This window comes from Magnolia sinica, chromosome 5, assembly GCF_029962835.1.
Source record: "Magnolia sinica isolate HGM2019 chromosome 5, MsV1, whole genome shotgun sequence".
Taxonomy (NCBI): Eukaryota; Viridiplantae; Streptophyta; class Magnoliopsida; order Magnoliales; family Magnoliaceae; genus Magnolia; species Magnolia sinica.
The window spans coordinates 16857275-16880088 of record NC_080577.1 but is presented as its reverse complement, the minus strand read 5'-3'; the positions used below and the strand labels follow the sequence as shown (position 1 = coordinate 16880088).

The following is a 22814-nucleotide window of genomic DNA, read 5'->3' as shown; positions in this document are numbered from 1 at the left end:
AAAAAAAAATGATACTCTTGGGAAAGTTGATGGTTGATATGCAGGCACTAATCAATGGTAGCTCAAATTAACCGTTTAAGTTGTGGGACCTAATTTGGATGGACCATAAACCAATTACACTGATTCAATTTTCTAACCGGTGACCCCAACACCAGCCAGTAAGCTGGTGTCAAAGCTCTGTGGCCCTCACCATGAATTGTAAAATCAGGCTGTTTTACAATTCAGATAGGCACCAGTGCAAACCGAGTGTGGTTGTTCTCTCCCATCCTGTTCCCTATTCTGTGGCCCGCCCACCTGAGTGTTGTATTGCGCTGAATCTTTATGTGTAAAGGTAAAATGAGCTTATGCATCTGATGGATGGGTTGGATGTCCTACATACATCACAGGGACCCCACATCTGCAAGCACTTCTCTTATAATATTACCCATATTTACAAATTATGAGAACCATTGTGGATGGAGCATTACCAGAAAATCACATTCATCTCAAAATCCTAACAGTTCTGTTATAGTTGCTATCAAATGGATAATAAAAATATAGCAAGGGCAGCAGAATAAATTCAAGAGGATGGAATCAGATCGGTGAGATTGTACAAATCAGGGAGACTTTCCAGCAAATGCACCAAGCATGGATTGTTTGCTCACTCCAAATTGTAATTTAAGAGCAGTGATTTCACATTTAAGAAAACATATGCTTGCTAATTTACATCTTCCTTGGTGATTGCTTCTATCAATACTACTGCTTTGTCAGTTAACATCCTTAAACCTTGCCAAATCAAGCATTTTTCTCTATATTCTTGCCATCTGTTTGAGAAATAAATTAATAAGCCAACACTGGAAAAAAATAATTCTGGTCTATATACAAACAATAACCGAAAGAAAAGAAAATAAAATATGGTTGCGTTTGAATGTCAGCCGAGTTTAATACAACTTAACATGCATCAGCCTGAAAAGCTATATGGATGGCGATTCGTGCAGGGTGTGAATGCTTAAAAGATCCTGAAAGCGTACATGCTACAAACAGATGTCAAAGATTGCCAGCTAAAGAAACAGAATGCACCAGAAAAGTTGCCTGTCTTGACATATTCCACAGCAGCCTTTGTCAAATTTCCCTGGGTTTCCATGGCGAGCTTTTCCTGGTAAATAAGCTAGAAAGGAAGTCTAATCAGTTAAGACTGTCATAGCATATCTTTAATACATAAATCGGACAAACAAACTAGAGAAGCCACTCTATGGGAAATCTCATGGCCAAACATGGCCACTGAATTTAGATTCCTTGATTCGTAATTTGGATTTGAAAAGCCCAATTGATGGCAAACTAGAGAAGCTACTCGGCTGCGTCTCCAATTCGGCATCTGTGTTGTATTTGGATGTTGGGACATGACATTTTTTTAATTGGACTGTTGTCATCCATCACCAAGAATCCAATTGATACCTTCTATGCTTTTCTCAATTTCTCCCCGCTGCTTCCAGAAAAAGAAAGCCTAGGCCTTCAATATTGAGCATTAGTGGACATGAGCGGTAAGATCTGACCTGAAATAGAAGCAATAGATATCGTATTACACAAACTCATTTATAGAATTAGGCGAGTTTATGATGCATCTGGGAATCATGAGAATGCCATTGGGCAGAACTGAGTTCCACCCATAATGAATAGCCCACTTGTGAAACAAGGCGAATATCAATTTAGGGCAGAAAAGCAATGGTCCACCTAAATGCCAATTGTGCTTTCCATGCCTCACCATGTGCTTCCTGGGACATTGTTTGAGCACACCTCCCAAATGCACCCTTAGATATGATTAACAGTAGAGGGTAACAAGGTACATGTACTACATCCAAGGCACAAGGTGTCTATACGTTTGGGCCTAAGGTGCAAGGACACATGCTAAATCAATGGTCAGCATGCACTATATTTACAAAGAGGAGAAATTGCATACAACCTGCTTGTAAGCTACAACCCATTTTTTTATCCCTTTAGAATTATGGTTGCTGATTTTGCCCAAGGTGGGCAAAATGCTCATACAGAAGAGCTGCAGGTTGACCTCTTGATGAGGAGACCACTTCACGTACATCTTTGCGTACGTATCAAATAAGGAGGCAAGCCGCACCAATTTCCCTGTGGCTAGGCGACTACCCATGATCGTGTTGAAGACCCCATGTGCATGTGCGAGCATCTGGAAGACCCCAGACTGGGAAGATGCACATAGGCTGCTATATGGAGTGATCTAGACTGTTGGATTGCATAGATCACATGATCGGGCCATTGATCATGGATCATCCACATCAAATTTTTTTTATATAGATTTTATCATCTTTTAGGATTTAGTATTGATTATTTTATATTTGGACACCTTTTAAGTGATTTAGTAGATTCTCTTTAGACTAGGGCCATTTTTATTCAAATTTCATAAGACGGTGTTTTTTGTAACTATTGAAACTTGGTGAAGCTATAAAAAGAGGGTGGGCGTGTGACTCTCTCCCTCATTAGGTTTTGTGAAAAAAAAAAAAAGAAGAAGAAGAAGAAGACGAAGAAAAGGAAAAAGAAAGAAAGAAATAAAGAAAGAGGCTTCTACTATTTTCTTCTTCTTCTTCCATCTTCATGAGATTTGAAGATACCTCCATGTGATTTGAAAGGGGGAGTGGTGTGAGGCCAATCTTCATCAACTGCATGGTGTGCCGTAAAGGCCGTTACATAAAGGTAACGGTGGCAACCGTTACACATTACGGGGTCATAACGGTCGTAACAGCCGTTATGGAAAAACATGACCCATAATTGTTGTTAATGGCACGTTACATCCCCTATAAAGGCTATAGCTCTGTAATGGTTTATTACGGGACATATATAGGTTTTTCATACTTTTTAATCAACATTACGAGGCAGATATAGGTTTTTCGGGGGGTTTTTTCAATAAATAAAAAAATAAAAAAGAGAAACTGTAACGGCCGTTATGGGGCCGTAACAGCCGTTATGCCCTGTATCGTAAAGGTAACGATGGTCGTTACTGTTACGGAACACCTTGATTAATGGGAGTGTGAGGTCCCCATCTATCCCCACATCATCACCCTTTCATTATCCATCAAGGTATTTTCTTCATGTCTTCAACTCTCCCATTCCAGATCTTCTTCTTCTTCTAAACCTTACTTTCCCATACTCATCAATAACCCTAAACCTAAAATCCCTAACTTTTCTTATATTTCCCAAATTCTCTTAACCTTAATTTCACCCTAGGTTGTGTTAGGTTATCTACTTTGAAATAGACTATACTCTATGCTAATTGGATGTCCTTACATCCATTAGATCCTAGTTTCCATTTATTTAACAATCTTGTGTTACGTTGTTGGTAACTTAGGCTAGGATCATGCATGATGTTCTTTTGGTTTTGTTCATGATATTTGTGCGTTTATGGCAATGTTTACGTTTTTTCTGTTAAATATCTTTATTTTGCTACTTGATCTCACATATTATTTGGTTCATGCATCGGTCTTGCATCACCTCTGCAACCGCTTCTAGGTGATCACTTCTCACTTATGATTTGTTATTGAACATCTATACTAAATATGATGTAAGGCAAGCCCTCAAGTTGCCATGAGAACAGCTAAGATGATGTATAAGATTATGAACCCTGTTTTGCCAATTGGAACAGAAAATCTCGTGATCAACAATATAATCCTCTTTTCTTTTTTCCTCTCTATCCTTCGAAAGAAAAAGAAAAAACCACTCTTTTTCTAACAAATTATGGCTAGAATGACAAATTATAGATGTGGCCAGAGAGAAAAGCAATCTCAAGTAACAATGCTCTGCTCAAACACTAACATAGAACAAGTTTGCATTGAAAATATTCAGTACATTACCTGCACGGGCAGAAGTTCTTGCATAGTTTTGAAATGACTACACCAGCAGCCACTCGAATCTCATCCCATGCTTCATCTATGTTGGAATCATCATCAAGTAAAAGCTGCAAATTGTAGTCTGCATAAAATTTGATAAATAGGATCATTTGAAAAACCAATTAATTTTAGAAGCACGCATTAGAGCCTTGACTTCTAAACAAGACTTACCTTGCCCAGAAGTAGTGGCTGTTAGGAAGATTTTTCCGTTGCCATTAACAATGCGCAATAGAGATCCATTCAACTGAGACTGTACAAGGGCAATAATGCAAATAAGTTCAAGGAGGATCAAAAGATCCCTGAAAATGCTGAGCCTAATCGCATGAGAGATTGAAGGTCTTCTTTTCTCTAACCAGCCATTTTTCTCACATACGTGGGGCCCACCTGATAAGTGGGCCTATCTGATCTTCGGGCCAGACCATATTCATGAAGTACCCACCTGATGAATGGCCAATACCCCTCACACATGCCACATTATCAGGCATCCTGCAGATCACACCTTCAATCTCTTCTTCTGCGAATTATTCGAGCTAAGCATTTCTCTAGAGCCTTTTGTTTTAAATAATAAACAGTTGAGTACATCCTAGCAAAAGAAGGAAAAAAACAACCTAAATGGACCAATACCCGAACTACAGAAATCTCTAAACCTGCATACTTGAAATTGAACAAGAATTTATCCAAAAGTAAAAGTCTACATCCTACTGGCCTTGAAGACAAATATCCATTTATTTCTATTTATCTGGAGCAATGATCTTCTAGAATTCTTCCAAATGTACTATGGTGCAAATTCCTTCCTGGGGACTAGGTAGGGCCACCTATGATCATCAACAACCATTGAACAGGAAAGTCCACCGTGGATTGCACAATGCTCCCAGAGCTCCCTGGTCAGTTGATCACAACCATCTGACTAAGGGCTTGCAAAATGGACAGCAAGAGTAAAATAGTCTTGATGCTTAATATTAAACTTGCAGGCCTTCAATTCCATGGTCATGGTCATCCGATTAGGATGATTTTGGGGCCATGTGAAATCTGCACCGGGCTCCTCTATACAATCATCCACCTTGAATGCAAGTGCACCTGCCTAGGCCCACAGGAATTTGCTTCGCAATACACAAAGAAGAATTCATAGTGGATTATAGCTATATTTATCTGTTCCTGACAGGATATTGTTTTCCTTTCTTATGGATAACAGAACTTTTCTTAAATTAAAATAAAAAAGAGCTATCCACTGTGCACCCATCCTTCGTAATGAAAAAATGGAATGATTGGCAACTTTCAAAATTAAGGAAAAGAAGTCTATATCATATCTGCAATGTCCCAGATTTCGTCAAGAATCCCAGTTTTCAGGGTTCCAAAGCTTTCGTCAAGAGATCTAGAGCCCTCCCGAAGATCTGTGGATTTGGTGCCAATGTAATTGCCAGCCCCATTCATACCCTAATATGCCACTTTGATATTCCTCTGATCATATCTCTAGATTAACCTGAGGCTTTGGCAACGGCCAATTCAACACATTCAGGGACATTCTCTCTATCATTAGCAGGCCCTGGAAAGAATTGGAGAAGATCTGGACCCCCTCCTGAAAGACCCCAGATTTGGTGCCAAGGTGATTGAGAGACCCAGCTAAACATGAAAATACCACTTTGATATTCCCTCGATTATCTCTACCCAAATATGCCATTTTGATATTCCCCTGATAATATATCTAGATTAGCCAGCTTTGACAACAGTCAATTCAACACATTCGGTGACATTCTCTCTATGATTTGCAGTGGAAAGAGTTGGAGAAAATCTGGACCTCCCTCCTAAAAAATCCCAGGATTTGGAGCCAAGGTGATTGAGAGGCCCAGCCAAACCTGAAAATACCACTTTGATATTTGCCTGATTGATCATCTCTACAATGCCTGCCGCACCAGCTGGGGTCTCTCTGTGGAGGGAGGGAATCCTCCAAAGTTTAACTCCTAATCCTCCCAATACCAAAGAAGATTCCCACACCTGGTTCCTTTGTTAATTTGTTTGAAGCATTTGACCCAAGGATTGTTCTCAAATTGTCAAAGCGGTCATACAACTATACTCCAAGGAATTCCTCTACTGCAAGAGCCCACATCACCATGTGGTTCTTCTCACAATAACCTTACAATGATTGCTTTCCTTCCAATAACATATCTCATTGTATTTTATCAAAATCCTCACTCCACTGAAACCTTTCACCCCTGTGGGCTCTACAGTATTTTAGATCCTTGAATGTGGGACGGATGGTAACCTGGTAGTCAAGTCTCAAGAAGCAGATTTATAAAATTCTGGAACAACGAAACTACTGCATATTGGAACCAATTTGTAGAAGCATCCTGTGGTGCACAAGTCCTCCCCTAAAGAAATTCTTGAGGGAATGATTAAAAGAAATCAATCAGATTAATCTAAAATACATTTATGTTATTTGATCTGCACAACTATATGTCAAGAAGGATTCAAAATCAAACTTTTTTTAAGAAGGGTTCTTTGGGAAGCAAAATCAAACTGTTTTTTAAAGCTTCTTTCCATATCAAATCTGCCTATCTACAATGATCTTGAACCATGTTATTGGCGTTTTGCAACTGAAAAGATAAAAATGAAAAGGAACAACAGGTCTTTTACAAGTTTTTTAAAAAAGAACATCCAGGAAAAAAACTGTTTGCACATTCCAATGCTAGAAGATAGAAACTGGCAAAGAGAATAATTAAAAGATTGAATTTCCAATGAAGAATGTCAAAAAGAAACTAAAGATACAGGGGACGAGATGGTGAGGTCCAATGTATGGGTGTGAACACATGAGGTGGTGCAGACAGTCTTGTAAAGAATAGGTCATTCTTGCTAGAAATATTGCTTATTATGTCTACCATTTCTTGTATGATTAACTAAACATATCTATCATTCAAAACCATCCATCTAATGCATTTCTTTATCTTTTGAAATTTTTCGTCTATTCTACTACAATACAATGGTGCAAGGTGGAGAGCAGGCAAACAACTTGGGAATCCACATTCCATAGATTAACTACTGGGAAGAACGTATGTATACAATTTCACATAGTTGTTCTGTTTGTATAAAAGATGATCTTGTAGTTTGCCAGATGAATCCTTCTATAATGTAGCTGCAGATGAAATAAAGCAATAATAGAAGAAAAACAACCCAACGCTTTCTACAATACTTCCAATTGTGAAATTTCAAGCCAATAGTGGCAAGAAAACTAATTAGCTCCGCTGAACAGTACAAACCCATATAAAGTTTCAAATAAATTCCCAGCATAACTTTTTTCCAGTCTTTAACTTCTAACGGTAAACTTGTAGAACTAAATCAAACAAGTGAAAAAGTGGACAAGAAAACTCTTAAAATCACACACCTCTTTTATCCCATGTAGAGGTGAACCTTTGAGGCCAAATACCACGAGTGGTTCCTTTTGCAGATAAGGTTCCTACAAAAAAGATCCAAAGAATGCTCTGAAAATATGGTATTCATGCTTCATGAAATGCAACAAGGCAGCATTAGATCAAGCTACCTGCTCTGCATACAGAGGATCAAAAGTTGGAATCGAAACTGGGACATTAAGACATCTTTGAATACGTGGAATCCAAAGGAAAAGAAAGGAGAAACAATAATTATCCAATGATGTATTCCATGACACCTACCAGAACGTAGATTCCAATTAGGAATTCTTGTTTGGATAGAAAGTGGAAATCTCCTATTCCTCTCACAATACCCATGTCGTTTCTAGTACCAAGAATCCAAATTATGGAAAGTGTAATGATTGCTAGGTGGAATCCACCATTTTCTTTATAACACAAACCATCACATCGGAGGAAAACCCTTTTCCTTTCCCATTGTTTGGCATGGAATTCATGGTTTCAAAACATGAACTTAGGGAGGAAAACATCGAGTAAACCACCGTTAATGGTGCAGAATTTGCAACAGTAGAGATTTGTCCACTCTAGGCACATATTAAGCCATGGCAGCGGAACTGCAAAGATAACCATTATATTAAAATGGGCATCTGCAATTGTCACTTATATCGGAAACAAGCGGCAACAGAAGCATGATCTAAAAGTTGTTGGTAAATAACTAGTTCGTACTCCCAAATTGAATCCAACCCTTCAAAGCGGTCTGCACAATGTTAGCCTGATCTGCAGTACCATATACGCTGATAGGGTACTCTGATGGAAACAAAGATAAAAATGGTACATGTATAGTCCCTGATATTTTCCAGTTTAGCACATTGATTTGGGACTTCAATCAATATCTATGAAGCCAAAAATCGTAACATTTGTGATGGGGACATCGGAGGACCTACTCAAGTGTACCAGAGATGGAGACGACTACCAACATTAGCGCAGCTTTCTTTGTGGATGGGAGACGGGTTCCAAATGGAGCCCGCCGGGCTATTTTGAAGACCCCACATGCATAAGACGTGCACCAGGAAGACCCCACCTTGGGATGATGCATGTGGGCTGCTTAGGAGATCATTTTAGTCGTACGATTTATATTTCGTGTCGATCCGACCGTTGGATCTTGTCGATCAGGCCATTGGGCCACCAAATCTTTTAGATCTGGGCCCCTTGGACTATGATATTGCTTTCTTTATGTTTTTTGTTATTTTTAGGAGTTATTTGATGGTTTAAATTAATAATAAATATTTTAATTTTTCTTATTTTGGATGATGGGCCACTTTACTTAAGTGGCATAATTGTAATTATGCTGGACTTTAATTCCGAATTTTTAATTATAAAAGCACAGGGGGGGTGGTGTTCCAACCCTAATGGAGATTTAAGACAAAAAAAAAAGAAAAGAGAGAGAGAAGCTCTCTTGTGTGAAGGAATTTTCCTCATTATTTTCTGGGGTTTTTTTGAAAAAAAAAAAAAAAAAACCTCCCTTCCAATTGAATTGTGGAAGGGTACAAACTTGTCTGGTGGTGGATTCCCCAAAGTATTCTTCTTCTTCTCTTGTCTTCCTCTTTTCTTTCGCATTACAACCTTCTAAATCCTAGATCTTCAATTTTCTATTTTCTCCAATTTCTAAAAACCCTAATTCCAAAATTCTCAATTCCCATGAACCCTAATTTTCCTAATTTCAGATTTTTCCTTTTCCTAACCCTAATCATAAAACCTACAAATCTATCCCTTGAGTGTGGAACATGCCTATGCTAAATTAGAAATTCTATCCTTCCATCGGTCCTGGTTTTAATTGATTTATATGATTTTTTGGAATGCGAGCATGTGATTTAGGTTAAATTAGATTTTATTTCCTATTGTTTACTCTTAATTACTTGGTAGGTTAGCATCTTTTGTTAATTGAATTACTTTATGGACTCTTTCATAATCTCCGCATTGCATGTTAGCATTAAATCATGTGTCCTGCATCAATTTGCAATCTAGATGAGAAAAGAACTTTCAACCATTAGCAATACAGCTATTAGCTCACAACATGTCCCAAGACCCAGTGAGATGTGAAGTAGAATGGCCCCAAAAGCTGATCATAAGAATGCATATAATCATATAGAAAAAGAATGCACATACAGTCAGAGATAGGGCCAAAACTGTTTGATACACCCCATATCTTATCGCTTTCGGGCAAGGACGATACGCCCTCCAAGACTGACTTTTAGAACCTTGCTCCTTATGTTTCATTTGTGTGCTTTTCCAGCACCTTGACAATTTTTTTTTAATCCCTAACAAGATTTATGTTTGTCAAAAAACCATTTTTGAATCATAAAACCACTTTAAAAAAATAAAAATCAGTGGCAATCTATACATTGTATCTCTACAGCCATGACTAGTTCAAAGGTACATAATGGCAACAATAGCAAGTGCCAGTTTGGAGATTCTGATTGTAGAATGTGTATGTGTCACATGATCATGGCACGAAATCAAGGCATGGCAAAGAAGTGGCATCCATATTAGTTAAGACAATGCTAAGTTCCCAAACCTTAAATCTTCCATCCTTTGCAATTTTCAAAGCCAAACTTTTTGCAGACTCTTTGGAACGTCCAATATATGATGCTATCTCCTTCTGAGGATCAGCTGACTTTGAAAGCTGTCCATAGAGAGCTTCAAGTTCAGATCTATCAGTGCCAATAAGCACGAGGCAAGTTTTTGGTGGACTCTCCCAAGGTCCTCCACTAACAGCTTCTACCCTTTTGACGCCACTCCATTGAAAAACAAACCGACTTTCTCTGAAGAATAGAAGAAAACAGCCCATCAGTTTCAATAAATCCTCCAATACTAGAGCGTACATAACCTTGATAAGTTCAAGAATTCATTTAAAACTTGAAACTGAGCAATAACATCAGATTAGCTTGACTACTGGCACTCTCCCCTAAATAATTTAAAAATTAAAAAAATAATAATAAATAATAAAAAAGGAGAGAAAGCAAGAACAAGGAAGAAAACTGCCATGCTAAAAGGCATAGAGGCAAACAAATTTCATTAATACTAGCCAAAATATAGAATAAAGAAAATAATTTTTTTAAAAAAGTTGGATACAGACAGCATAATCATGGAGCAGATCTACCTATCCTCTGCAAGCCATAAAATTCCTTTAGCTCTGAGAAGCCCATTCGTGCATCTCATCTTTGTCAGAATTATTGACTGAAATGAGGCTAAAGACAACGGAACCTCACTTTCAAAAGTTAAAGATGAGAAAGATTCTCCATGTGACAAACCTGGAAAGAAAGTAGGAAATTCAAAAGTAAGCTAGATAATGACATTATAATGTTGAACTCCCCAAAAATCATAAAGGAACAGGATCCAATTACTAGGTGTCAAACAGCCAATGTAAATGAAGAGCACACAGTTCATCACAAAGGTATATATTTCAGGCTAAATCTTTCTTGAGATAAACAGCTCAATGGCACCAAGAGGAATGGGTCTTGTATAGGCTTATCATAATCAGAAGAAGAAGAGGAAAGACATCAGGGATCTTTTGAGAAAAGTATTTGAATATGGAAATTTAATGTTTAAACAACAGCTGGGATCAATGCCCCGTCCCTACCCCCTCTGGAAAAAGTAATTGAATAAGGAATTTAATGTTGAAACAACAGCTGAGATCAACAACCGGTCCCCACCCCCTCCCTCTCTTTCTGCGGTTGCCAGCATTATTTAGCTTTTCTTTTTTATCCAAAATAGTAAAACTCCACTTTCCCTTATTAACGAGTAGCAAGGACAGAAATTGGAATACCAGGTATCGAATCAGATGGAACGCATAATTTAAAAAGGGTTCCAAAACTCCATGAAATGCATCAAAATGTCTTAGTAAGCATTCCTAAATACGTATGTCTATCAAATCTGGGCTCATAGCAAGTGAATTGGGAGGGAATTTGAGCAACTGACTCGTACCATTGGGCACCAAAACCAATATGTATCAGCCGATTCATATTGGTTTCGGACAATACCCCAAACCTTGCTGAGTAGACACAAATTTCTAGAGATAGAGAACTAGGTTTACACTCTACAACACACTTTCTTCATATAACCTAGAATTCACCACCAATTCTGCAATTACAAGAGAATACAACCAAGTTCTGAATTTCTGATAGCCAATAACTATTTGAGAAATATAGAATTCAGAGTTCAAAGGCAACAGCTTATGTAAGTCAGCAGCTAAATTGCTTAACATCATATTTTTTTATACAACTGTGAGTAATTCTAGATAAAGGGGAACTGTGAATTATAACAAAAAAGAAGAGTTGCAAGGCTTACCACTTTGTAAATCATTTGAGGTCCAGCTCATACGAGAGGTTGAAGACTGGTCCTCAGCATGATCAGAGGACGAAATGCCTACTGAAGTGTTGCCAAAGGTTGCTGCTTGGAAAGTCGTCTTGGGCAAGGGCTCGTGGGAAAGAAATGCTGGACCACTGACGTCTTCTTTTGGTAGTGGCTGAGGTTCACCCTTGCTAAAATCAATAACAAGTTCCAAAGGAACCTTACAGAACTGTGAGCGAATGACCTTTGCCCCTCCCGTCAGTCCTTCTAAAATGTCTTCAGCATCAGAGATTTGACTAAGGGTAGCTAAGTCACACCTAAAGAAAAGAAAGAAGAAGCTAGTTATGTTGAAAGTTTGAAATTCTTTTTTGTTCAAAGACCATTCTAAGTAAGGATATTAAGAAAAGAAAAGTAATCACTAAAGGCACCTGATATGAACTTCGGCGTATAGCTCCGCCTTTCCCACCAAAGTACCACTCATGTAGGACATCCCAGTGGCGCACGAAGCAGGCCACATCACGAAGATCAATTGGGGAGAAAAGCCAGCTGATCTAATCATCAGGCAGGCCACATCCACACCATCAAAACATTGGAGGTCCAACTCGATTAACAGACGTGGCCCACCTAACAATTGGGTCATCCTGATTTTCGCAGTGGGTAATCTTCACATTGTGGCCCATCTTTTGCATGGCCCAGATATCCTACACACATGACATGTTGGCAGGGAACACAGGGCTGGATAATGCATGTGATCATTCCTATCAGGTAAAAAATGTACTTGTTCAGCAGCACAAGATCCACATGCTGCAACTGCTGCTTCACAACATCCATGCTTAAGATCTTGGGAAGTGATTCAGCATCCACCACAGCAATAATCCAATCCAGATTTATGCCGACTTCCTCTAACTCCGCTACAAACTTCTCTGGCTTCGCAAGCCCGGATGTCTACGAAACACACCCTCCTTTAACTTTGTGTATGAAAATTTTGGAAATCCGAAAAGCATCGGACTAAAAATTCAAAAAATTGGACTTTGAATGTATGCAAGTGAGGTAGGCAACGGAACCAACAAAGGAATAATACCTCGATGAGGAGGCAGTCGAAATTGTGCTTGCTATCGACAATCCGCTGCAGAGATTCTCGAAAAGGCCCGCTTACATCGCAACAACCGCAGCCTAATGGAAAATAGAAGGAAACATAAGGGCAATTTGGTAGTGAGAAAAGGAGATGGTGAGGAATTTGGAAGAAGGAGAAGGGTATTTTGGGAATTTACTGACCGTGGGTGAGGGAGACTGTGGAGAGATTGAAAGCAGCGTTGAGGTGGGTGGAGTCGAGGAGGAGCGAGTCGACGTCCGAGTCGGCGAACTCGTTGACGAGAACGGCGAGTCGGAGGTCGCCGCGGTGGTCGAGTATGTGCTTGAGGAGGGTCGTTTTGCCGCTGCCGAGGAAACCGGTCACGAGCGTGCAGCCCATTCGGGAACCGGTCAGACCGGACCGCCGATTGAAAACCCGGTTCTCGTACGCCAGACTCATCTCGTTCCCTCCGTACATCTCTCTCTCTCTCTCTCTCTCTCTCTCTCTCTCGTTGGTTGCTGCTTAAGTACGCGGTGGTCGGTTTATTCTCTCTTTCGCTCTCCTGTGTTGGTTGCTTCTAAAGTACGCGGTGGCCGTGATGCGCACTCAGATTACAGTTTCATAAATAGTCATCTCCATGAGTCTGGATTCGTGGAAGATTAGAAATGTGAGTTTGAAATGAATAGAAACGAGAGTGTTTTCCCCTATTTGTTTCCACGAGGAACGTCTTACATTAAATATGTTCGTGTGCCGGAACCGGGTTGGCTCGGCTAGCTCGCACGATTCGACTCGGTTCGAAACCGAGTTCAAGCCGAGCCGAGCTGATTTTTTTGAGCTTGAAAAAAAATTTCAAACCAAGCTTAGCTTGCCCCAACTCGACTCGGATCGAACCCCAGCCCAACTCGAACTCGGATCAAACTAGTTTAGTGACTTGGTTATTCTGATATTGATTTTACACATCGAGTGTTTAATGAAATGACTTCACAAGTGTTGGCTAGTAGCAAAGAAAGTATGTATACGAAACAAATACAATTTTTCATTTATTTTTTGATGTCGCTTATAACGTGTTTGATGAAATGTCGGTAAATAGCTGTTTTAATTTTACATATAATAAGAAATTGAAAGTGCAATGTATGTGTTTGTGAAAATGCTGTAAAGCCTCGACTTTAGCTCGAAATAGCCCAAGCTGCTCGCCAAGCTGAGCTGAGCTGGCCAGTTAAGTTCAAGGACCGAGTGGAGCCAACTTCGAGCTAGGTCAACAAGTGGCTAAGCTGAGCCCGGTTCGGCTTGGTATACACCCCTAGTTCTATTCCTTCACCTCCAAAGTACATTTGATCTGAAATGTCCATCATTTGGGGCCACCTTTGTTGTTGACCCCTCCTAAAAATTACATGGATTAGATTGACTTGGATGGATCTTGTCCATATGATCAATGGCCAGGAGAAATGGATAGAATATGTCGATGAGGGCTGTCCATTGTTTGGACATATTCATCATGTATGTTTGATTGACGGGGACTCTGAGAGTCGGCTTGGATGAGTGATTCTAGTATCTGATCAATGGCTATGAGAGCGGACAGTTCATGTGTATAATAGATAGTATCCGATCATTTATCTAGACCGTCCATCACATGGGGCCCATCTTTTATTGATGATCCATCTTAAAACCTGACTTTTGGGATGATCCAAAGGTCAGCTGCCTCGAAATGGACAGTCCGTGTCAGTTGTAATATTGGTCTCTTAAAAATCAATTTGATTGGCCAGTGGCTAAGACGAAAGTGGTATATTAATGATGATGTAGAAGATCATGATTTGGACGGATGCGGCTTACCTACTGTCAGCAATGGACGGTGCTCTATGGCCCCACCATGATCCATGTGCTTTATCCACGTTAATTTATTTTTTAAAGATTATTTTAAGGCATGAGCCCAAAAATAAAACATGGGACCACACCATGACGAAACAAGGCCCACCGTAATATTTTTTTGCCATCTAACCGGTTGACTAAGTCACGTGGACTTGGATGAAGGTAAACTTCAAATATCAACTTCATCCAAAACTTTTGAACCTAATAAGTTTTTAAAGGTGGGCACTAAATCACCATTGTTTGTTGTGGTGTAGTCTGCGTAAGATTTGGATACAGATAAAATGAATGGATAGCAGGGACAAAATACACACATCATGTGGGGCCCATGGAACACTGGCTTTCCACAGCTTCAGTAGCCAATCCACCAAAACAATTCATGATTTTCAAATAGCATGAGAAATTTGTTAGTGGCATAAGTTGCATTAGTGACATTTTGGTAAGTTGAAGATGATCCATGACACTCATCGGACATGCCGAGCACTTCCGATGGCCATAGATGTGAATTGCTTGAAGATGAGTGGTAGTACATATAACACATTTAAGGCCCACCAGCATCTATGGTGTTATTCTTGTGGTCCATCTGTTTTTAATGGATTATTTTAAGGCATGAGCTAAAAAATGAGGCAGATTGGGTTAAGTGGAACATAGTAGAAGAAGAACACCCATAAAACCTTTTAAGGGCACACCATGATATTTATTTAAAATTCAACCTATTCATGAGGTCACATGGACATGAATGAAGGAAAAATATCAGCTTGATCAAAGCTTGTACAGCCCATAAGAAGTTTTTAACTGTGGGTGTTCAATTACCACTGTCTTGTCCACTTGAGTCTTAAATCTACCTTCTTGTTTTTTGGGTTCATACCCTAAAATCATTTGGAAAAATGGATAGACTGTGTGGATAAAACCCACACATGATTGTATGCCCCACTGAGCTCCTACCGGACCGGTCTTGGCATCCAGGCACTCAAATAGGGCTGTCAACTGGTCGGGTTTGATCCAGGTCCTGGAGTATCTGTATCTTCGTTGTAAGTGGGACTCACATTCAAAGGAATGCGATCATTAACGTTGAATCACGACCCTTGATCATTTTTCATTATTGGCATTCTATTAGTAAATCATAATAGGATGAATTGGATTATTCAATTAGTACATTTTTTGGGCCATGGTTGGTCCCACAAGATGGACAGTCCATGTGTAAGGGGGAGATGTGATCATATGTAGGCAATCGAGGCCCACAGGCAGGCCCAAAAGGCCAGTCAAGTCATAAGGTGGCCCACACATAAACAACGGATCATATATATATATATAGACACACACACACACATCCTTTTGAGTAGATGGGCCATATTTTTGTGCCACGTCATCTACATTATGTGGGCCCAGGGCCTGGACAAAGGAGTTGGCCTCTTACCCTCTCCAACATCAGCCCGGGCAACCACCAGTTCCAACCTTTCATATCACACGTGCCATACGTGTCCAGCTTTCTTTCCCGCCAAAACCAACCAGATCCCTTCTTTCTTCCCGCCATAAACCCTAGAGGTGAAAAGGCGCAAAAGCAGCAACGGGAGAGTGGTCTGATCCATCTCCCCTCCCCCCCCCCCCCCCACCCTCCCCCTCTCTCTCTCTCTCTGTGCAGAAGAAAATGGATATCAGCGAAGAAGCCATGGCAGCTCACAAACGAACATTCATGGATTTCTTAGATCAGGATGTAAGGGAGTATACATTTGATCTCTCTCTCTCTCTCTCTCTCTCTCTCTCTCTCTCTCTCTCTGTACGCATTTGATTTTTCTTTAATGGTGATTAGATTGGAAAGGGAGTATACATGAAAGCAGTAAGGGATATGATCCACAACAAGCGTCACCGCTTGATTATTGATGTCTCCGATCTCCGCAACTTCAGCCTCGATTTGGCCCGAAGGTCTGCTGCCAAACCCTATTTTTCATTTTCTTTAAATTCTCCACCCACTCGAATCTCAAAATTTTTTTTTTTCGCTCTGCATTTTTGTTCAGGTTGATAAGGAACCCAGGTGAATACATGCAACCTTTCTCAGACGCGCTGACAGAGGTGACCCGCAATGTGGACCCCAAGTACCTCAAGGAAGGGGAGCAAGTGCTTGTCGGCTTCGAAGGCCCGTTCGGATTCCACAGGGTCACTCCCAGAGATCTCCTGTCCGGATTCATTGGCACCATGGTCTGTGTTGAGGGGATCGTCACCAAATGTTAGTCTTTTCTCTCTTCTTGAAATTTGTCATTTTTTCCCTTTTCGATTGCTTTCTGTTTATTGAGAATTTGGGTTTGTTTTATTTTGGGTTGTGGAAGATGATCTTTTACAGCGGATTATTTTCCTTACTCCTTTCCAACGAATCCTTTAATGTTAAATTCCTGGCAGCGGATAATGATAAATCACAATTTTTTTTCTGCAGTGTAAATGGTTGATGGTGCGTTTGGATGCACCATCAATTTAATTGCAATTGTTATTCTAACAGAGTGGAAATAAGCAAATTGCAATTGCCTTCGTGCATTCATATCGAGGGCCTGGCATCAAACTTGCAGTCATGTTTCTTTCAAGTTGAACTTAAACTTCACCACAATTCAAGGGCGACTTCCTTATTGTGAATGCTAGGAAGTTTCATTTTTTGTCAGTTCCTCTTGTTTAAATTGAATGTTTGCAATTCAATTCACTCGTGCATCCAAACGGAGTGGAATATACATGTTTCTTTGAATTTTTGGTGGGTTTAATGGGAGCTGTTCCAGTGCATCTGGAGGCATTGGATGTGCAGCACCTCCATGTATTTGTCACAGTTTATTCCAGGGTTTACAATCGGACACTAAATGACAAAAATCTGTGAGGGCTCACATTCTGTGACAAAAGTTCATTTTGTTAGATGGTTAGGATAGTCTGATGAAGGCAATTTTTTACCCATTTCATCAATGGTGTAGACTGCAGGATGCATGGTTTTGATCATGCTATGTGTGTGCCACATAATGGACAAATTTCCTGGAAATCCAGGTTAATCTACATAATGATTTGAAAATATCTTGAATATGCATCTAATACCTTTTCATTGATTTTTTGCTAAAGGTTCTCTTGTAAGGCCCAAGGTTGTTAAGAGTGTTCATTTCTGTCCTACAACTGGGAACTTCATGTCTCGTGAATATCGAGACATTACCTCCAACATGGGCTTGCCAACGGGGTCTGTGTATCCGACACGGGTAATATTGAGTTCTTTTGCAGAATATATCATGCAACTGCAATTTTTTTTAAATGTCAAATTAAAGAATAAGAACTGTGCTATTTTACAAGTGGATGACATCTTAATGATGAAAAACATGGCAGGATGATAATGGAAACTTGTTAGTCACTGAATATGGACTGTGCAAGTACAAAGACCATCAAACTCTATCCATGCAAGAAGTGCCTGAAAATTCTGCCCCTGGCCAGCTTCCAAGAACAGTGGATATCATTGTGGAGGAGGACCTTGTGGATGCTTGCAAGCCTGGAGACCGTGTGGCAATTGTAGGGATATATAAAGCTCTTCCTGGAAAAAGCAAGGGCAGTGTGAATGGGGTATTCAGGTTGATCTAAATGCTTTTGGATTATCACTTTCATGCATTCCTCATCCTTATTTTATAGCAAAGCCAATATGTTTTCTCATTTAAAAGCTTGATTCCGGTGCTCTATTCTATAGGACTGTTCTCATTGCCAATAATGTTTCTCTGCTCAACAAAGAGGCAAATGCACCAATCTACACGGCTGAAGATGTAAAGAATATAAGAAAGATAGCCGAGAGAGATGATGCATTTGATTTACTTGGGAATTCGCTTGCGCCATCCATATACGGTCATTCATGGATAAAGAAAGCGGTGGTTCTTTTGATGCTTAGTGGAATGGAAAAGAACTTAAAGAACGGGACCCACTTGAGAGGGTAAGCGGGATGCCTTTTAATTTTTATTTTTTTAATTTTTTTTTTTTTTTTTTATCAGCATGATCCCATCCGGCCAATTCCTTCGATCATGTATCATCTAATCTGCTTTGTTTTTCAGGGACATAAATATGATGATGGTTGGGGATCCTTCTGTTGCCAAGTCCCAACTCTTAAGAGCAATCATGAATATTGCCCCTTTGGCTATATCAACCACAGGTCGAGGATCATCTGGCGTTGGTCTGACAGCTGCTGTTACTTCCGATCAAGAAACAGGTAAGGTGTCCTGTCATGGACTTTTGTGTTTTATTGTTATCTGTCAATTAATTATGGATATTCTGATGGACTTGTACGGTCAGGTGAAAGAAGGCTAGAAGCTGGGGCCATGGTTCTTGCTGATCGAGGTGTTGTTTGTATTGATGAGTTCGACAAGATGAATGATCAAGATCGTGTGGCCATACATGAAGTTATGGAGCAGCAGACAGTAACAATTGCCAAAGCTGGTATTCATGCATCACTAAATGCTAGATGTAGTGTAGTTGCTGCTGCAAATCCAATATATGGAACGGTATGTTGTTTGTTTCGAGTATGCTGTCCTAATCTATCATATGGTTGTTACTGAATGGTTCATTTCAAAGAGAATAAATGACTGCTCTCTGTTTTAATATGATCATCTTTGGTTACAAATGAACTTACAGTATGATCGTTCGTTGACACCAACAAAGAATATTGGACTTCCAGACTCGTTGCTCTCTCGTTTTGATCTGCTGTTTATTGTCTTGGATCAAATGGACCCGGAGATTGATCGTCAAATTTCAGAGCATGTCTTGCGCATGCACCGATATCGTTCCCCATTAGATGACGGAGGTACGGGTTTAACCCAATGTATCCCTTTCTTCTGCAAACCTACTGTATATGATAGATCTAAACTGAAGCAACTCAAACTTACCCTAGGAATGGCAACACTTGATGGCAATTCAAGATATGTTGAAGAAGATGATGCTGATGACAATGCATCCATCTATGTCAAGTACAACCGTATGCTTCATGGAGAGAAAAGGAAAAGGGGGCACAAGCGTGAGACCCTCACCATCAAGTTCCTTAAGAAATACATTCATTATGCAAAAAACAGGATCCAGCCAAAGCTGACAGATGAGGTAATCTCTTCTCCATGTATCCCGGCCCTACAACACAAGATCAAGATATGATTTGTCTAGTTAAAATAATTTCTCCCACATAATCGCGTTCAACAGGCATCCGAACATATTGCAACTGCATATGCGGAGCTTAGAAATTCTGGCACAGCTGCAAAGGTTGGTGTTTAGATTTTTTATGGTAAAATAAACTGCTATGGATGACTATTGCACAGAAAACCCTCTATCATCTGATGGATGATTATCCTCTTGTAGTCTGGAGGAGGAACACTTCCAATCACTGCAAGAACCCTAGAGACTATCATCCGTCTTTCCACTGCCCATGCGAAACTGAAGTTGAGCAACAAGGTACACCTTTTCAAATTTACAATCAATTCTACCTTGTTTTCTTTTGTTACTCTAAATGGGTTACTTCTAGGTTTGTAATATGTAACTGTTTTCAGAATTTAACTCCATTCTAGAATGTGATTTAAGCTGAAATGAGAGAGATTCATGTTGGATATAGGACTCTTTACTGACGGACTACTTTTTTTTTTTTCTTTTCTTTTCGATTGGTTCTGATGATACTCAATTGGATATAGGTTTCAAAGATTGATGTTGAAGCTGCTCTTAAAGTTCTAAACTTTGCCATCTATCATAAAGAGTTGACAGAGATGGAAGAGCGTGAACAGGAAAGGGCGAGGGAGTTGGAGAGGAAACGCAAAGCTGATCATGATAATGGCAACGCTGGTGGTAGAACTAGCCACAGAGGTGATGGTACTCCTGGTGGAAGGTGAGTGCTGCTGTTATACAAAGTTATGGTTTTCCTTAATAAATGCCATCTTTCTTTCTCAGAAAACCTTGTTCTTCTGTGAGATATCAATGGACCTGTTTTCAATACCATAATACATGAAGCTGAAGCTTCATGTATTGATTGCATAATGCTTATCATGTATTAGTAAAATGTATAAAAGAAGCATGTAATTGAAATGGAAAACTTCAAGAAACTCTCCAGTCCCATAAAGAACTCTCAAACTTGATAGTCTCCCCTGTAGGAGATGATGTCCCCACAATCAAAGAACATGTATCTTTAACAACCCTCTCTAGCAAGATTTAAGGCTTTCTACTATTAATAGCCATCGCTATCAGTAAATGTTTTCTTGATAGGTAAGCTGGGCTCCAACGAGAGACCTCATTGTTGAAACATGCCTTGTCTACTATTGAGCCACGGTCTTAAACTCATTCAATTTTCTTCAAAATTGGATCTTTGCCTCTCTACCTCCCATATTTTCCCCATGAAGTCATGTCTGCCCTTCCTTTAACTATCAATCAGTTGAGTTGCTTGAATCACTAACCATGGGACAAAATAAACTTAATAGGATGAACTGCCAAAGCATTGGTGGGCTTGATGATTCAGCTGGTCACCAGGACGTGGTGCTGTTCCTAATGATTTCTTTCAGAAAAAAAAAAAAACCCAGCTCACTGCCTTGAACATAATTAAAAACTGAGATTCAACAATGATTTTTTAATTGATTTATAATTATTATTATTTTGCTTCAGTGCAACAGTGGACCACATGGAAGTTGACGAGCCTTCTGCACAACCTGATCTGGATATTTCCACAGAAAGGTCTGCCCTTTCTTTCTTCATGCAAAATACATTCATATAGATTCTCACTTAACAATTTTAATTCCATGTTATCCATCTCTAGCAATATCTTTTAAGCCTTCTCTTTTCTCTGAACTTGCAGAATAGAAACATTCAACTCTATATTTGGGCAGCACATGACTGCAAACCGCCTGGATCTCATCTCTATCACAGACATCGAACAAACTGTGAACCGGGGAGCAGCTGTACTGTACACCAGGCCAGAAATAAACTCCCTTTTAGAGGTAAACCATAGTGATGGCTGATGAATTGGATATGGAATCAGTTTTTGCCTGTTTTGATCTAGAGATAAAAAGCATTTGGTGTTTGGATTTTTTGCAGAAACTGCAAGCGGCAAACAGGGTAATGATAGTGGATGAAATGGTTCATATGATATGAACATAGGCAGCAGCGATGTCGCACCTAGTAAGAGGATGCAGGAGCCATCTCTGTATAGATGCATTGGATATTCTTTTAAGTTAAAGGTGTGCCATTGTTCCTCTGTCATCACACTTGGTGGTTCCCATTGTGATTTAAGTTTCATGTTTGCGCCAGGAGCGATATCTTCTAGTGGAAGGGATGGTTCTTGATTTCATGTCTGGATAACTTGCCAACTTCATAAGGAAAAATGTGTGAATGTTTAAAACCAACAGGGACTTTCCTAAGGTTAGTGCTGATGAGGCATGCTTGCGTGTGATCATTGGCCTGAAAATCAGGTCAGTATGATCATCAGGGGGCCATGCCCATGCCGAATGTCTTGATTGACCTACATGTATTGTGTTTGGAAGGTTGCCAGACTGGTTTAAAAATCTGTTCTGGCATATCAATATCATATCATTCACGACCCATGTGGTCATATTTCAACACTGATATAGGGTCATCACCCTGTATTGGGCTGTTTCAGGCTGATACAGCTGTATTGTCCATGAATGTTACTGGTATGCATTGGGCAGTACATACTGGTTTTGGCCGATACTAACCCCATAGCCCCATTTTACAATCTGATTTTCTTGAATTGAAAAAGGGCAAGAAACTCGTTGTAGACTAGGTCACTCAACTGAGATTTGAGTTTGGATTGCCTTGAAAGCTACAGGGGAATTATATAATCATTGATAATAGAAGGGCACAGTATTTTCTGGTTCTAAGCTTGTACCATAACCACCAAAACTCCATACCGTGAAAAGTACCGTCTGAGAAATATCTGCATTAAAATTTGTTCTATCCTTGAAGAAAATGATTGAAAATCCGGCCAAAGAAACGGCAAAATCAAAGAACACATTTTTGGGTTGACTTGGTTTTGCCTAAGAAAGGGTGTAAAACAATAGCTATATGCAGGATTGAAATATATAATTTAAATGAAAATAGTAAGCCTCTCCACCATATTCCACTGCAGTGAATGACAATGTGTAAGGTCTTTAGATGACCATTAACAGTTTTTTTTTTTTTTTAATTATTATTATTATTTTATTTTTTTATTATTATTTTTTTAATTTCTTTTTTGAATGCATGAGTTTTATTTAAAAATGAGTTTAATTCAGTTTGACCATTTGTTTTTTA

General features: G+C 39.5%; 2 protein-coding genes across 3 annotated transcripts; one reads left to right on the top strand and one right to left on the bottom strand.

Moving 5' to 3' along the window:
* Positions 1-456: 456 nt before the first annotated feature.
* On the bottom strand, positions 457-13379 carry LOC131245583 (uncharacterized). Of its 2 annotated transcripts, XR_009170918.1 has the most exons (11): positions 12890-13379; positions 12696-12787; positions 12393-12559; positions 11612-11931; positions 10425-10575; positions 9840-10086; positions 7264-7335; positions 4059-4137; positions 3852-3969; positions 1435-1532; positions 1126-1147 (listed from the first exon to the last, which is right to left on the bottom strand). XR_009170918.1 is itself a non-coding variant. In XM_058245138.1 (10 exons), the coding sequence occupies exons 1-10, from the start codon at positions 13161-13163 to the stop codon at positions 1505-1507; spliced, it is 1548 nt and encodes a 515-aa protein (XP_058101121.1). In that variant the 5' UTR covers positions 13164-13379; the 3' UTR covers positions 457-1504. The 2 variants fall into 2 exon arrangements, 1 of the variants encoding a protein (XP_058101121.1); XM_058245138.1 differs by having other exon boundaries at positions 457-1532.
* A 2773-nt stretch (positions 13380-16152) lies between these two features.
* Positions 16153-21856, top strand: LOC131245582 (DNA replication licensing factor MCM3). Its single transcript, XM_058245137.1, has 16 exons — positions 16153-16263; positions 16360-16472; positions 16565-16773; positions 17637-17767; positions 17892-18130; positions 18244-18480; positions 18599-18753; positions 18837-19045; positions 19176-19344; positions 19432-19634; positions 19731-19790; positions 19887-19979; positions 20213-20403; positions 21171-21239; positions 21361-21502; positions 21600-21856. Exons 1-16 carry the CDS (start codon positions 16198-16200, stop codon positions 21654-21656), a joined length of 2343 nt encoding a protein of 780 aa, XP_058101120.1. The 5' UTR covers positions 16153-16197; the 3' UTR covers positions 21657-21856.
* The last annotated feature ends 958 nt before the right edge of the window (positions 21857-22814 follow it).

What these genes read in the sequence shown, in the direction of transcription:
- LOC131245583 (XM_058245138.1), bottom strand. Translation starts at nt 13,163, where the DNA reads ATGTACGGAGGGAACGAGATGAGTCTGGCGTACGAGAACCGGGTTTTC. An exon ending in AGCCACTACTTCTGGGCAAG is followed by an intron (nt 3,970 to 4,058) that starts GTAAGTCTTGTT and finishes AATTTTATGCAG; the next exon opens with ACTACAATTTGCAGCTTTTA. An exon ending in AAGAACTTCTGCCCGTGCAG is followed by an intron (nt 1,533 to 3,851) that starts GTAATGTACTGA and finishes CTTCTATTTCAG; the next exon opens with GTCAGATCTTACCGCTCATG.
- LOC131245582 (XM_058245137.1), top strand. Translation starts at nt 16,198, where the DNA reads ATGGATATCAGCGAAGAAGCCATGGCAGCTCACAAACGAACATTCATG. An exon ending in CAAATCCAATATATGGAACG is followed by an intron (nt 19,046 to 19,175) that starts GTATGTTGTTTG and finishes ATGAACTTACAG; the next exon opens with TATGATCGTTCGTTGACACC. An exon ending in AAATAAACTCCCTTTTAGAG is followed by an intron (nt 21,503 to 21,599) that starts GTAAACCATAGT and finishes GATTTTTTGCAG; the next exon opens with AAACTGCAAGCGGCAAACAG.